Source organism: Ursus americanus, chromosome 25 (genome assembly GCF_024610735.1).
Source record: "Ursus americanus isolate L20-20 chromosome 25, mUrsAme1.1.p, whole genome shotgun sequence".
Lineage (NCBI taxonomy): Eukaryota > Metazoa > Chordata > Mammalia > Carnivora > Ursidae > Ursus > Ursus americanus.
Window position 1 is genome coordinate 43,541,299 of NC_142151.1, and position 14,651 is coordinate 43,555,949.

The window sequence follows — 14,651 nt, forward strand, 5'->3', positions numbered from 1 at the left end:
ATGTATGTATGTATTATGATGTGTTAGTCGCAATACAGCCCATCATTAGCGTTTGATGCGGTGCCCCATGATATGAAGGGTACTAAGGAGGGCACGAATTGCATGGAGCACTGGGTGTTCTATGCAAACAATGAATCCTGGAATTATAGGTTTTATTTCAAAAAACAACTAGAGAAGAAAGGAGAGGTAGGCTGATTCTAGTATCAGAAATAAAGTACTGTTCTTGTCCCCCCCCCCAAAAATCCAGTGTTTCCCAAACCTTCGTGTGACCATAGAGCCCTCTTTTTGGCCAAATATCTTATAGGAACCAGGGTTTCCAGGAACGTGTGCTTTAAGAGACACAGAACAAGTTCTCTCTATTTCACCATTAGATACACTAACATTTCTCAAATCCAAATGGACTTACACTATCTCCTTAAAAACATGAAGGAGAACGAAATACAGTTACTACGGTGTGCGGCCTGATCTGGCTTACGGCGCTGTGCCCAGCATTACATCGTCAAAGCCAAAGGCAGACTGTTGGCTCGACTAGAGCGCCTGTGCCAGCACCATCCCAGCTCTGCTCGGGGGAGAGAATTCTCGGGCTGGTGACCGATGCCGGGGATCTACACTGAGGAAGGTTGTGCCAGAGACTTCCAGTGCTGATCAAGTATCCTCGCTTTCCTCCTTGTTTCCCAGCTTCCTTGGGGGATTGGTTGGGGCTTGGAGCCATGTCACCAGTTAAATGTGGGTGGCATTGACATGTGTCCCTTCTAGGGTGAGGCAGTTAGCAGCCCGTGGGTCTCCTTCATCTCGCTTTTCCACTGTCCCAGTAACCTTGGAGGCCACGCGTCCCGTGTGGCAGGGCTACGAGACAGAAGCACGGAGGGCTATGAGACACCCGCTGGGAGAGCCACGAGGGAGAGCTGCCCAGATGGGCCGTGGACCGTTTGAGTGAGAAGTGACCCTCTGTTGTGTTAAGTTAAGCCACTCAGACTTCAGGGTTTGTCCTTTGAGGCCGTCAGTGTTAATATTCTGGATCCAAGCATAGAGGTGGGATGATAGAAATATCTCTTAATAGCCAGTGCTTTTTCTCTTGAGTTCCTGTTCCTCGGATAATCTGACGGCTATTAGACCTTCTCCATTTCACGTCTCACTTAGGGTTTTTGAAAGAATAGTCTACCCTAGTGATACTAAGAACGTTAATACGAACAATGATATGATAACAACTATTGGGCACGTACTACGCGGCAGGTATTGAATTAAATAATTCTCGTGCATTCTTTTGTTTAATTTAATTCTCATGATAACTTTATGCAGGAACTTCTATTATTAACTTTTTACAGAAGAACACTCTGAGGCTCATGGAGCAGAAGTATTTTGTCTCCGTCCAGCAGGTAGTGAGTGGCAGAAGAGGACTCAACCTGGGTGCATCTGACACCCAAGAGGTTGGCTTCTCCCATGAACACTGTAGCATTAAATCCCAGCTCCGTAGCAGACTTTTTTTTAAGTAGGCTCCACACCCAGCATGGAGCCCACCTTGGGGCTTGAACTCACATCCCTGAGATCAAGACCCTGAGATCAAGACCTGAGCTGAGATCAAGAGTCAGACTCGTAACCAACTGAGCCACCCAGGTTCGCTCCATAGCAGATCGAAAGGACCTCTGTGATGTGGCTGCCACCTGCCTCCCCAGCTCCAGGCACCCCTGCCCCCACCCTCTCCACCTGCTGGGCCTCTTCCAGCCCGTGACTTCACACTCCAGCAATCAGGACCGGTTTTCACCATTCTAGTGCCTCTGACCACAATGCCCACCCCTCCCCTTGTCTGCCTGGTAAATTCTATCCTATGACAACTCAGCACCTGTTGCTTCCCCTGGCAGCCTCCCCTGACCTCCCTGGAGCTCCTCCCTCTCCTCTGTGCTGTCTCTGTGTCTCTTTTGGTTGCCAGCATCTCACTGTGTTACAGTTACGTTTCTCATGGTGATGTCACCGTCCAGGACATGAACCAGGCTTGCGCATCTCTGTATGCCAGACACTAACGCGCGTCAGACACATGCTAGATATTCAATAAGTATTCAGCGACCCAACCACAATTTCTTTACTGGCCCTGAGAGTGTTCTCTGAGACTAGTTAGTTACTCTGCCAGCCAATTCTCCTTTAGGCAATGAATAAATTGGCGTACACTTTATGAGATAGTGTCCTTAAAGTTTGGAGCTCGTGAATTGCTTTGCCAGCACTAAACGTCTCTTTTCAGTGAGCACATTTAGTCAAGTTTTTGAAGCAAAAAGATTTGAGGACGAGATTCTGTTTCCACTGACATTTATTACGAATGAACTTTGTACCAGGAACTGTACAAGATGTGTTTGCGTCACCTCATTTTGGCCTAACAATAATCCACGGGTGATTACCCTGCCTATTTTATAGCTAAAGAAATGAGACTCGAAAGTCTAAAGAGCTTTGCTCTTGATCCCCAGTTTGTTGCAGAGTTTGAACCTGAAGTCAAAGCCATTGACTTGAACTCTAAGGCTCCCTGGATCCACAGGGACCCTGTTCAGATGGACCTGTGAGTCCCAGCCTGAATGGGGGCCAGCCTCTCCCTGGCTCTTTGTGTCCTGACAGCATCATCACGGCCTTGGAACCGGGCAGACGGCTCTCAGCACAAGAGTGTTTTGGAAGCTGGGTGGCGTGTGTCGCAGAGACGGCCCATGCTTCAACACAACTCGTACTCATAGACATTCACTTCACCCAAGACCAAGGGGACATGGCTCAGTACTTTAGAGAGACTCTACTTCGGCCTTTTCCCAGAGAACAGGGAATAGCTGTAACTTGAGCCCTAGGCTTTCCAGAACTGCCTTTCTGCTGCCTCTGGACCAGTTTTAAATCCTGCCCTCTCCCAGCCGCTGATCTGCATGTTGTTAAAGACGGCACACTCATAGGAGCGCCTGGGTGGCTCAGTCGTTAAGTGTCTCCCTTCGGCTCAGGGCGTGATCCCAGGGACCTGGGATCGAACCCCACATTGGGCTCCCTGCTCCACTGAGAGCCTGCTTCTTCCTCTCCCACTCCTCCTGCTTATGTTCCCTCTCTCGCTGGCTGTCTCTCTCTCTCTCTCTCTGTCGAATAAATAAATAAAATCTTTAAAAAAAAAAAGATGGCCCACGCACTGGAGCTTTGGCCTAAGAAAAGCCTGAGTCAGAGCTGCATCTGCTGGGGATGGCAGTCAGAGATGAATCTCGAGTCTCACAAAACCCAATGGGATCACTTTCCCTCAGATTAAAAGATTCTTTGGGGCACTGTGGAACACCCTGGACCTCGATACCCCAGGCTCCAGGTCACTGACCTCCACAAATGGGAGAGTTGTGGCGAGAGAGAAGCAGCCTCGTCCTGCATGAGTTTTATTGAGTTTATTGGTGAGACGCGGGAAGCAGAGAGGTAAGGCCTGAACAAGGACAAGAACTCACATACTGAGGGCACAAATCCCTTCGTGGACGGGACCCATCTTCAGGGCTATTCCCAGCTGTCTATACATGCAGGGGCCGCACAAGGTATGAGCTCTACCCCGGTGTTCCGCCTGAGCCGGTGTTGCCGTAACAGGAGACACCCTTGTGGGCCTATCGGTGGACCTGTAATCTCATGAGCCCGTGGAGCACGTGGCCAAACAGCCTCCCAAGCCAGGGCGTGGAGGGGGTCATGGCTGAGAGAGAGACCTTCCTCTGGGGGAGGCGTGCAGGCCAGGGCAAGGTCCAGGCCATCATTGTTGGCAATGCTTCAGGAAGGGGGTGGTGCTGAGTTAAGGGCTCTCTTAGTATGGAGGCAGAAGGATGGTCTGGAATCCTGATTCTAGATTCAGAAAGACTAAGGCAGGAGGTGGGAGAGCGGAAATGTCAGTGGCAAAGGAAAGCAAGAAGGAGACCAGGAGAAACGTGCGACCGGAGTTTCCTGGAGAAGGGAGTCCAGAGGAAAAGCAGAGTGAGGTGGACAGCTGGGAAATGGGCTTCCACTTTATCTTGTGGTTTTCTTGGCGGGGGAGCTCAGCACGGAGGTCTTCCCCTGGGGGTCCTTGAACTCACTGACACTCCCCAGCCTGGTTTTGGCCTCCCCGCGGGGGCTGCAGTTCCCACTGCCAGTGACACAGCCCCCCGGCAGCATGCCGTAGCCCCCCGAGACCGAGCTGGGCCGGTAACCGTAGGTGCCGGCACTGCTGAAACCGAAGCCGGCCCCGGCGCCCGTGGTCCCCGCCGTGGTGCTGCTGATGACCGCTGTGGGGGGTGCAGGGAGGAGTGATAAGTGTATGTCCCCGGGCAGGGGTGACCCCAAGTCCCCTCCAATCTCCCAGCTGTATCTAGCGTCGATGCCTCCCTCTTAAGCAAACACTTCACATCAACAGTGGACTCTAATGACATGCTCAATGCCTGAGCGGCTCAAGATCTGGAAAAAAATAGCCCAGATCCCACAGAATCCCCCAATCGGGGACCTTCTCATTCTCCAGACAAACAGGAGTAGCAAGAGCTTCCCCCAAAGCATCACATAAGCCAACAGGTCTTGCATTTAACTTTAAAATACATTCTTAATTTTTTTTCAAAGAATTTCCTGGTTGCTTGATTTAGAGAAGGTCTTGCTGGCCTGTCTTAGGAGACTGGGCGGAACGCTACGGAGCCAGCATGGACACGGGCGGTGCACCACGTGTCTGGGCGCAGGTCTCCGCTCTCAGTGAGGAGGTGGCCTCCGGAAGCTCAAGGCTTCTGTCATGCAGGAAGGGTGTGCTGGGAATCATCCCAGCATAGGTGAGATTTCTGGGGCAGGGGCCCCTGTGGAGTACTGGAATGTGATGGGAGGCTGGCAGTGGGAACCCCACAGAGGAAGAGGCAACAGGCCTCAGCAAGTAAGGCGATGGCGACCCTAGTGATCCACCAGCCAGAGCCCAGGCTGCTCCATGCGGGTGGTAGGCATCCGCTTACTTCGTATCACTGATGGACTACAAATGCTCCCTCGGGGTGTGAGATACTCACAGATGCTCACGGAGTTGGTGTATTCTCCCGACATCCTGTGCGGAGAGAAAAGCGTAGGTGAATCTCCAGGGCGTGGAATCCGAGCTCCCTGAACCCCATCTAGAAGCCAGCAGGCAGCCTAGCCCAGCCTCCACGAGCCCCTCCAGCCGGCCGGATGGCCTCGGCATACCTGCAATCTCTGTGCCCCACCACCACCACCACAAGGCTACTCTTCCCCCCAGAGATATGCCAATTTGCAAACTTGGGGGGGCCTCGGCATACCTGCAGTCTCTGTGCCCCCCCCCAAGGCTACTCTTCCCCCCAGAGATGTGCCAATTTGCAAACCTGGGGCCCCCAACAACAACACCCCTCAGGGTCCCTCCTCTGCGTTTCTCTTTATCCCGTTTCCTCATTCCTGCAAGGCTAGTGCCGGAATAAATATACGTGTAGAATATTAGCATCGGAAGTGCCGTTAAGGAGCTGTCTGGTTTTAGGGCCAGTAGCTTCTCCCCCGTGAGTCTCAGTGACAAGCGGTGCTCAGTTAGAACGAGACTGTCACACCCCAGTGCTTCCCGTACACCTGTTTGATTGTTGCTACGGACGTGTACAACTCATACAGTATATGTTTAGTGCTTTTCATTGGCTCCATCTTTTATAACCAAAAAAATGCATTTTTCTTAAAAAGAAGTTTTAGATCACCAGGGTAAATAGAAAGCCAACACTACCTGACCAAAAAAGGGGGAGAAAAGTAGCAATAAAAATAAACATAATAAAAATATAGCAATTTAAAAAATTTTTGGCTAGATATTGTTGCCTGCCAGAGGCTCTGAACCTAGAATCTACTGTCTCTTTATTAATAGGGATATTTGTAAGGGTCAGGGTGGTGTGAGAGACACAACAGCACCACGCTGAGACTTCCTGCCTGTCATAATCTGGAAAGTCACAGGAGACCTATAAAGGATATCGCTGCCTTGTTCACTGACCAGATGCTGTTTACAGCTATATTTGTGGGTGACCTGAAAAGAATCTCCAGACCCTCCAGCAACCTCTCCCATACTCTGGGAAACTGAGTCAGAAGATTCCGAAAGTTCTTCCAGCTCTAATATTCTAAGACCCTTCCCACCACCCACCTGCACTCCTCGCCCTCCAGCAGCTTGCGGTAGGTGGCGATCTCCACATCCAGGGCCAGCTTCGTGCTCAGGAGCTCCTGGTACTCGCGCAGCAGCCGGGCCAGCTCCTCCTTGGCCTGGAGCAGGGCGGCCTCCAGCTCGTCCAGCTTGGCCCGGGCGTCCTTCAGGGCACAGTCACCCCGCTGCTCGGCATCGGCGATGGCCGTCTCCAGGTTGGAGCACTGAGGGTCAGGAGGTAGCGTTTTCCCCTGAGTTCTAGGGTCCTCCAGGCCTCACTTCACCCCTCACCCCAATGTGCTCACTGTGGTTGGACCCTCCTCTGTCTGGCCCCACTTCCTACAGCAAAGCCACATTCATGATGAAGGAGTCCTGTCAGTGTGGGTCAGGGAAGATTGTTACTCTCAGCTACTTGGCTTTCTGAAAAGACCCTTCCAATTGTTCCAGACTTCAGATGGGAGGTAAGTGTGGGGGATGAGACTAGGGGGTCCATTTGAGAAAGTGGGTTCTGAGATGGAAGACCAAGAGTAAGAGAGGGACCCAGGGGAGCTATGTGTGATAGGCAGTTCACTCCTCCTTTGGGAATTGAGTCAGGACTCCCTTAAGCCCCTTTACCTGCTTCTTCACACTCTCAATCTCCGAGCGCAGTCTTTGGATAAGCCGAGTCAGTTCAGAGATCTCATTCTTGGTGTGTTTGAGGTCATCCCCATGCTGGCCGGCCACTAGCTGGAGCTCCTGGAACTGGCGGGACAGGGGGCAAAGCAGAGACCTTGACTCGGGGCCTGGCTGAGCTCAGCCTGGCAGATTGTGCCTTTGTCTCCAGAGTGTGACGGGTGGGTGGGGGTCCCCAACTTCATCAGGCCTGCCAACAGCCTCCCACTCAACCACCTGCTCATTGGATTTATTAGTTTGCCTTAAGCACAGTTATCTCACTGGTGGTTAGATTGGGTCCTAAGAACTGTTGAAGGCCTCCGGCTACCCATGCAGCAGCTTTATAACACTCAACTCCAGCCATGACGCTCCTCTACCCATAGCCCTTCAAAGTCAAGGTCAAATTCAAACTATGAGCACAGCGTCAAGGTTCTTTGAGGTTTGGCATCCACCAGTCTCTCCAGACTCCTTTTTCACTGTCCCTGTCCTTCATCTGCTTGTTTCTACACCTGCCTAACAGTTCCATGTTCCCTAAATGTCCCTGTGCTCTCAAGTCTCTGAGTCTTTGCATGAGCCACTACCTCCACTTGGAAAACCCTTCCCCATCCATTTCCCCTTTTTCCTTAGCTAGTTCCAACTCAGCTGGGGCAGAGTCACTTCCTCCAGGAGGCCTTCCTTCATCTCCTGGTTGGGTGTACTTCTATTTCCATAGCTCCTGGCACTCCAGTCCATAGATCTTACCACGCTGTATTACAAGCACACCTTTCTGTGTTTTCCCCATCAGACTTAGCATGACTGGATGGCAGGGACCTGTCTTCTCTGAGCTTCCTCTCCTTCATAGCTCAGCTGGGCCCCAGGCTACTGGAAGTCTTTCCGGGCATGAGGGACATTGTGTGTGTGTGTGTGTGTGTGTGTGTGTGTGTGTGTGTGTGTGTGCGGTGGCAGCTTCTGCTGCTCCCCAACACCACTAGCCATCTACTAGTTTCAGGATCACTCCTGCCTTTGATGTCATCCAGGGAATCACCAGAGAGGGTACTTTAGTTCTACCCCAGAATCTGGCTTAAGAGGAACTTGGAAAAGTGTGACATTTACAACTCTGGTGGCTGTGCACTGCCTCTCTCTGCCCCCGGTGCTTGGCCTTGCAGGTCGTATCTGACCCTAACAAGGTCACAGTTTCAGGATTCCTCTTAAAGGTGCCAGGTCCCCTGGAAGGCAGGGGGATTCTCACTATGCTCCTGTGTTTTATCTTTGGTTCTAATCTTGGGACGATAAACACTAGGGTAGGACAGGTGGTTCTTTTCCTGCTTCTCTACAAAGCTGTGTGAGCAAGATGGCTCTCCCTACACACCTACAGAGAGGGAGGCACTAACTTCCCTAGTTCTGACACCAAGCAGTCTCCTTTTGAAGCAGACAGGTGAGCAGCCTTCTCCGTTCCGCTCCCGGCCCACCCCAAACCCTCACTATGAGCACTTCTTACCAGAGTCATGTCTTGATCTTCTGTCTACACCGTGGAATTGGCAATCAGTCATCTAGATTCAAATCCAGCTCCATCACTTACCAGCTAAGTGAACCTGACACGTTACGGACACCCCCTGAGCCCTGGTTTCTTCATCTTTAAAAGGGGAATGATAATAAGAAGACCTCATAATTCTGTTTCTAGAACTACACTAATGAAACTCTGGTCACTATGTGCTTACCCTGAGATGGAGAAGTTCAGGTATGGATAACCCCAAACAGCAAGTGATCCAAAGATCACGTCTGTGCAGACCTGCCTAATTCTTCTGGAAGGAACCTGGGGTTAAGCACTGGCCACTGACAATCCAGAGGGGCTGGGCCGCATGGCTGTCCCACAGGGCTTGCAGCAGTCACGTGTAGGGATGTGGGGACCAGAGACTTGGGTCTAAACTTTTATCAAGGAGCCCTGGCTGGTGTTGTTGCCTGGGCCTTGAGAGCCTCCCTTCCTCTCACCCCTGCTGGCCACATCTTTCTGTCCCTACAGTGGCAAGGAGGTAGGGGGAGGGAGAAGACAAGTCCTCAGGTATGTGAATCTCCCCTGAGAAGGAACCCGATAAACAGCATGGAACGATTAGGAAGTTGCCATCTTGATCTGAGAAACCAAATTATCTAAAGAATCACCTCCCCACCCACAACCCATTAGAGGAGTTAAGATCTAAGGGACTCATACTCCCCCTTTATCCTTGCAGTCGGACTTGAATGAAAGGTAGGAATTACCTGATCTCAGATCACACTCAAGAGACCCCCTAATTTATTGTAATTAATGAGGGAGTTGAGATGCTAACTACCCATGTTTCCCTTCCTCTCAGACTCAGTTCAAAACCCTCTGCCTCCAGGAAGTCAGTCCTGACCTGCCCCACCTGGTCCCCTAACCTTTGTCTCCGCAGCATCTGGGACTCTGTCTGTGCCACATTCATTTGCACTTGGCTGTAGGTGTCCTTCCATGGCTGCCCCAGTCTAAGTGGATCAGTCTAAGAGCTTCATCTTCTCCTCCTTTTGGGCTTCCCCCCAGTGCCCGGGACAGAACTGCGTTCCCAGCAAATGTGTGGGTCATGGAGGGCCATGGACTCTGGGGAGGTGTGCGGCCCACCTTCGTCTGGTACAGCGCCTCGGCCTCGGCCTTGCTCTTCAGGGCGATGTCCTCATACTGGGCACGGACCTCAGCAATGATACTGTCCAGGTCTAGGTTCCGGTTGTTGTCCATGGACAGGATGACAGACGTGTCACTGATGTGGGACTGGATCTGAGCGATCTCCTACATGGGAAAGAAGGAAACATGAAATGCCTTTTGTGGGCAGAGGAGGATGCCAAGGTGATGGCCCTTTCCTAGCAGGAGATCCCCTACGCCCTCCTAAATAGATGCAAGCTGTATTCCCCAAAGCCTCCCATTGATGTTTCAATACCACATCTGAAAACTGTTGAATGGGTTTGAAGCAGCTCAGAAAGAAAACAGCCCATCTGTCTGTCACTTGAGCCTGGCCACCACATGAGAAACACTAAGGACACAGGAGCCCACATATTTTTGGCCAACAGGCTCAGACTTGAAGCCAGATGGTCAAAGGCATTAGAAAGGGTGTGAAGACTCCCTACCTCTGTCCCTGGAGATTCCTGCTCAAGACCCAGGGAGACACACAAGTGGCTGGGAGAAGACAGGAAGAAATGAGAATATCCTTGGCTGAAGGCCAGTGGGAACACCATAAGGGCCCATGGCTTCTTGAAGGAAGTGAGACCAGGACATCTGGATGCCAGGCTGGGACTGATGGCACACAACATTTGGGAGCACCAGGATAGATGTCACACTTTCCTTTGATCAACATGGCGCCCAGCATCCAAATCCTGGAGATCCCCTGGGCTTTTAAAGTTACTAAGGAATGAGTAACCAACCACTCACATGTCTGTCCTTCCAGAAGACAGAGCTGGGGATAGGACTGGGGGATGGAGCCTTACCCCTTCATACAGGCATTTGAAGAACTTGATTTCTCCATCCAGGGCATCCACCTTGGCCTGCAGTTCCACCTTGCTCATGTAAGCCGCATCCACATCCTAAAGGAATCCAGAGACCCCCTGATATCGCCATTCTTCAAGCCCAGACAGGGCTCTCCCAGGAACTGGCATCTAAGCACCAACACTGAGACTAGCGAGCTGCCTCCAGGGAATGGAGTCAAGACCCAGAGGGCAGGAACACGACTTTCACCCAGGACTCACTGTGAGCTCTGGAACTCCTCTGTGCCCCATCCAAAATGGAATCTTGTTACTGCTTCTGTTTCTCAAAGAGGGGGCTTAGGAGGGAGTGCTATCTCCCACGTGGGGGTCATTCGGCCGTCAGAGCCCAGGACAGCCACGGCACTTTGCCAGGGACAGGCAGAGTTGAAAGGTAAACCTGCAGCCCCTCTCAAAGCCTGTCCTGTTTCCCAAGCCTAAGTGGACACACCTGGGCATTGACTACCCACATCTGGGCTCCTGCCCACTCACACCAAATATAAAAAATGGACAAGGTGATATATTCTAGGTAAACATCAAGGTGTCCCAAGATGTCCCAAGCAGTGCATCCCCCCATCTTCCTCTGGCACTTCAGCTCCGGGTCGTTCTATAAGGAGCCCAGTCCTCAGTCTCCTCTCTGTTCCCTCCCCTGCCCACCACACTCCACCACCTGGGTGCCTGAGGGATACGCACCCCGTCCTCACCTTCTTGAGCACCACAAATTCATTCTCAGCGGTTGTACGCTTGTTAATTTCCTCCTCATACCTGCAGGGAAAGCGTTGCCATGAGCAAGGTGTGTGCGTGTGTCCTCATCACGGAAGCGGGAAAATAGGTGCCCACACTATGTCCCGTATAGCAGGTCTTATTCTATGGCTTTGCAAATCTGTCCAGCTCGCTAGGACTACTTAGCCAGTGCTATAGGCAGGGTTTGTGGGCAACTCGCTCCCAGGCCAGGGCACCAAACGATGTGGGGTCTGGATTTCCCCTGATGCCTGGAGAGTAAGTGGGTTCTTCCTCTTCCCATTAAGTGTCCAAATCACAGGAACATGTTGCTGCCTCTTTTAGCTGTGATTCTTATGTCATTCCAGCTGTCCGATACCCCTGCTAATAACTTCACCCCATCTCGAAGCATGAGTCTTAAGGAAGCCAGAACTATCCCCTGGGACAGGGAGAGGGGGCATGGCCCAAATGACCACGACTTGAGGGAGATGAGAGCAACTCCAACTCCCTGTCCTGCTGGGTTGGGGCAGGGGGAGGGTGGTTCCTTGGAACTTGGGGACCCACTGAGCAAGCTTAGGAGCTGGGAGGCTCTCTCCAGTGGGGAGGATGAGGGAGCATGCCAAGGAGGTGGCCACTTGCCAGGACAGCCCTGTCACTGCCTGAGAGGCTGACTCTCCACTGTCCGAACTGCCTGGCCGCCCAGAGAGGGCCCTCACCCTGCCCGGGTAGGGGAACTCAGGATGGGCCACTCTCACCTGAACTCAGTGCCCCTGAGGCCAGCGACAAGTGTCCCGGTGCCTGCTAGGAAAGCCCAGCTCTAGCAGGCCAGTCAGCCCAGGTGTGGGGTCCCGCTCACCTCCTCTTGTAGTCCTCCACCACGTCCCGCATGCTCCTCAGCTCCGAGTCCAGCCGCACCCTGTCCCCGGACAGCGTCTCCAGCTGCTTGCGCAGGTTGCTGATGTAGCCCTCGAGGATGGGCTCCAGGTTGTTCTTACAGTTGTTCAGGTCCAGCTGCTGCAGCAGCTCCCACTTGGTCTCCAGCACCTGGTTCTGCTGCTCCAGGAACCGCACCTGGGGCCCAAAGCAACAGGTACTGGGTCAATAGAGAGGCTATGTCGTTTTCTTTCCTGGACAGTGGCTGCATTAGCTTCAAGCGTAAGCCTCGGCCCTTAGGAAATGTCCCTCACAGCCCTCCCCCGCCCAGCGCCCTTTGTCTGGCTGAGGTTCTCTTTCTGGAGGCAGCCCCGAAGATGCAGCAGGGCCTCATCATCTTCATTTCCCGCTAGTCGGACCTGTCTCCTTGGCCCCTGTCTAAATCTGCCTGGACTAGCGTCCACGGGCCAGTCCTTAGACACGTAAGCTGGCCGGGCCTGGCCTTCACACTCCTGGGTGCCCCCACTTAGGGCCTGCTGGCCTGGCCTGTGCTCTGCCTCCACTCTGTCCCCTCCATCATGGCATCTCCCAGCCCAGCCAAAGGCAAGCACTCAGCTGACTCAGGGGCTTGGGCCTTCCTATGTTGCTTTCATGTCCAAGTCTCTGATCTCAGAGCGTTTTTCCAGGGGAAGAACCAGCATTCTCAAGTGGCAGCCTGCGAACACTGTATCATTCCCTTACTCAAAATGCTCTGGCCGTTCCCCATCACCTGCAGGATCCAATCCAAATTCCTCCTGTGCTCTTCGCAATGTCCCCACCCCGTCCTTCCCCTCCTCCACCACTCACCTGACTCTCTCGCAAAGCCAAGTTCTCCCCATTCTCCGGACAGGTCTACCATGCTACATGGGACGGCTCCCCCTCCCTCGGCTTCCTTTCCCCGCCTCCGTCCGGTGGACTCCTATTCATGCTCTGCCACCCTGCTCGCTGTCACCCAGTGAGCTTCCCCTGCTCCTCTGTGCGCAGGAAGTCTCTATTTCCCAAGGCCCTGCTACCCCTTTGTTCCTCGGGGTTCTCAAACTCAAATGGTCATCAGCATCACCTGGGGGCTCCTGGGGCTCCCTGCCAGAGCTTGCCGTTCAGTATGAGGTGGGGCCTGAGAATGTGCATTTCTGCAAGTGTCCAGGTGCTCCTAATGCTGCTGGTTCAGGGAGCACTTTTGAGGACCACAGCTCCGGGGTATCGCTGATCCCCACCTGCCTCACCTTATACGTTGGGGGTACTATAGGCCATGAGGCTGTCTTTCAACCTGAATCTGAGCTGGTCTGGGTCCCATGAGAGGAGAAACTGGGTCTCATGGTTTATAGATATCCTAGCCTGCCATGGAGGTCTCCCCAGCTTCCTAGTTTCATAAACTGTTACTCTCCTACTTCTCAACTTTGAGGCCACGTCCCCTGCCTCCCTGGAGACCTTTCCAAACCAAACTCCCTGGCTCTTCCTGCCCTTCTGGCCACCCTCCACCCCCACCCCCTCAGCACTGCTTTCAGCTTTGTCCCGTTCTTCCCTGCTCTGTCCTCACTGTGTCTGCATCCTGAGGAGTGAGTGTCCTGCCTTCCTCTGCTTCAAACAGGGAGCCCCCTGAGGGCAGTGAAGGTAGAGGAAGGAAGGGGCTCTATGCTTCCCTGGCTCCAAAAAGTCCCACCTTGTCGATGAAGGAGGCAAATTTATTGTTCAGAGCCTTGATCTGCTCCCGCTCCTGGGTGCGCACTTTCTGGATCTCCGGGTCCAGCTCCACGTTGAGGGGGGCCAAGAGGTTCTTGTTGACGGTGACCTGGTGGATGCCCCCTGGAGGGCACACGGACGGACACACGGGCCCCAGGGCCACACTGCCGAACAAGCTGCCAGCAAAGCCACTGGCCCGGCCTCGACTAAACCCATAGCTCCCTGCCCGTCCACTGCCGCTGGCCATGTTGAGGGAGATGCTCCGGGTTCCCCCCAAGCTGTAGAGGCTCCGGCTTCCAAAGCCCCCGCTGAACCCTTTGCCCCCTGCCCGGTAGGATGAAGAGCCGCCCCCAGAGAGCACCACCGAGCAGCCGCTGAAGCCCCCCTTAGTAGCAGCTCCGGACTTGTAGGTGAATTGGCGGCTCATGCTGGGAAGGCCAGAGAGACAGAATAAGAGGCTCACCCTTAGCTGAGATGCAATTCACCAGCCTACAATCTCAGGCTCCCCCTTTATAGGGCTCAGGAGGGAGCCACTGCCCTAATTTGTGGGTTTAGTTTGCCTGGGAGCAAGAAATCATTTTCTCCCAGCAAAATCAGAGACACCAGGTAAATAACTTGAAAACTCCCGAAGTGCTGGGCTTGCAAGCCTGGCTCATGTAATTTGAGCCTTATCTAATTAACATGGGATAATTAGCCTGACCAAATTATCCCCAGAAAGATCTTGGCTGAGAGGTTTGTCACAGCCTCAATTGCCCTTCCTCAGGGAGGGGGGAGGCTGGATTGCAGGGGTGCCAAGGAAGACTTTTAATTGACAGCGTCATCTGTGAGAGATCTCAGGGCTCTCCCGGCATCAGATCAGGGACCCTGGCTGAACTGCTTTTATGTGGTTAGGAAAAAGCTCTGTGGCCTGGCTTCCCAGGGCTCCTGGAGACAGGAATCCAAGGCCTCTGCTGCGTCCTTCCAGGCAGGTCTTCTACTCCCCTGTACGCCAGGCAGCCCTGCACACACCAACATCTTTGCTCCTGTGCTCTCCCACCACCCCACCCTTGACTTTGAAATAATGGCATTGCCACCATTCATGATAGTCAGCACGAACACAGCA

At 53.1% G+C, this 14,651-nt stretch overlaps 1 protein-coding gene across 1 annotated transcript; it reads right to left on the bottom strand.

Annotated features, from left to right (window-relative positions):
• Nucleotides 1-3,978: 3,978 nt before the first annotated feature.
• LOC123794718 (keratin, type II cytoskeletal 73) lies at nt 3,979-13,976 on the bottom strand. The gene is made up of 9 exons (XM_045800982.2): nt 13,530-13,976; nt 11,814-12,028; nt 10,942-11,002; nt 10,205-10,300; nt 9,348-9,512; nt 6,707-6,832; nt 6,095-6,315; nt 4,986-5,020; nt 3,979-4,235 (listed from the first exon to the last, which is right to left on the bottom strand). Exons 1-9 carry the CDS (start codon nt 13,974-13,976, stop codon nt 3,979-3,981), a joined length of 1,623 nt encoding a protein of 540 aa, XP_045656938.1.
• Between the last annotated feature and the right edge of the window lie 675 nt (nt 13,977-14,651).

Bases quoted from the DNA above. Each gene is read 5' to 3' on its own strand.
- LOC123794718 (XM_045800982.2), bottom strand. From the start codon at position 13,976: ATGAGCCGCCAATTCACCTACAAGTCCGGAGCTGCTACTAAGGGGGGC. The intron at 6,833-9,347 runs GTGGGCCGCACA...CTGTCCCGCCAG, and splicing joins AGGCGCTGTACCAGACGAAG to TTCCAGGAGCTCCAGCTAGT. The intron at 5,021-6,094 runs GTGGGTGGTGGG...CTCTCCGCACAG, and splicing joins CTGGAGGGCGAGGAGTGCAG to GATGTCGGGAGAATACACCA.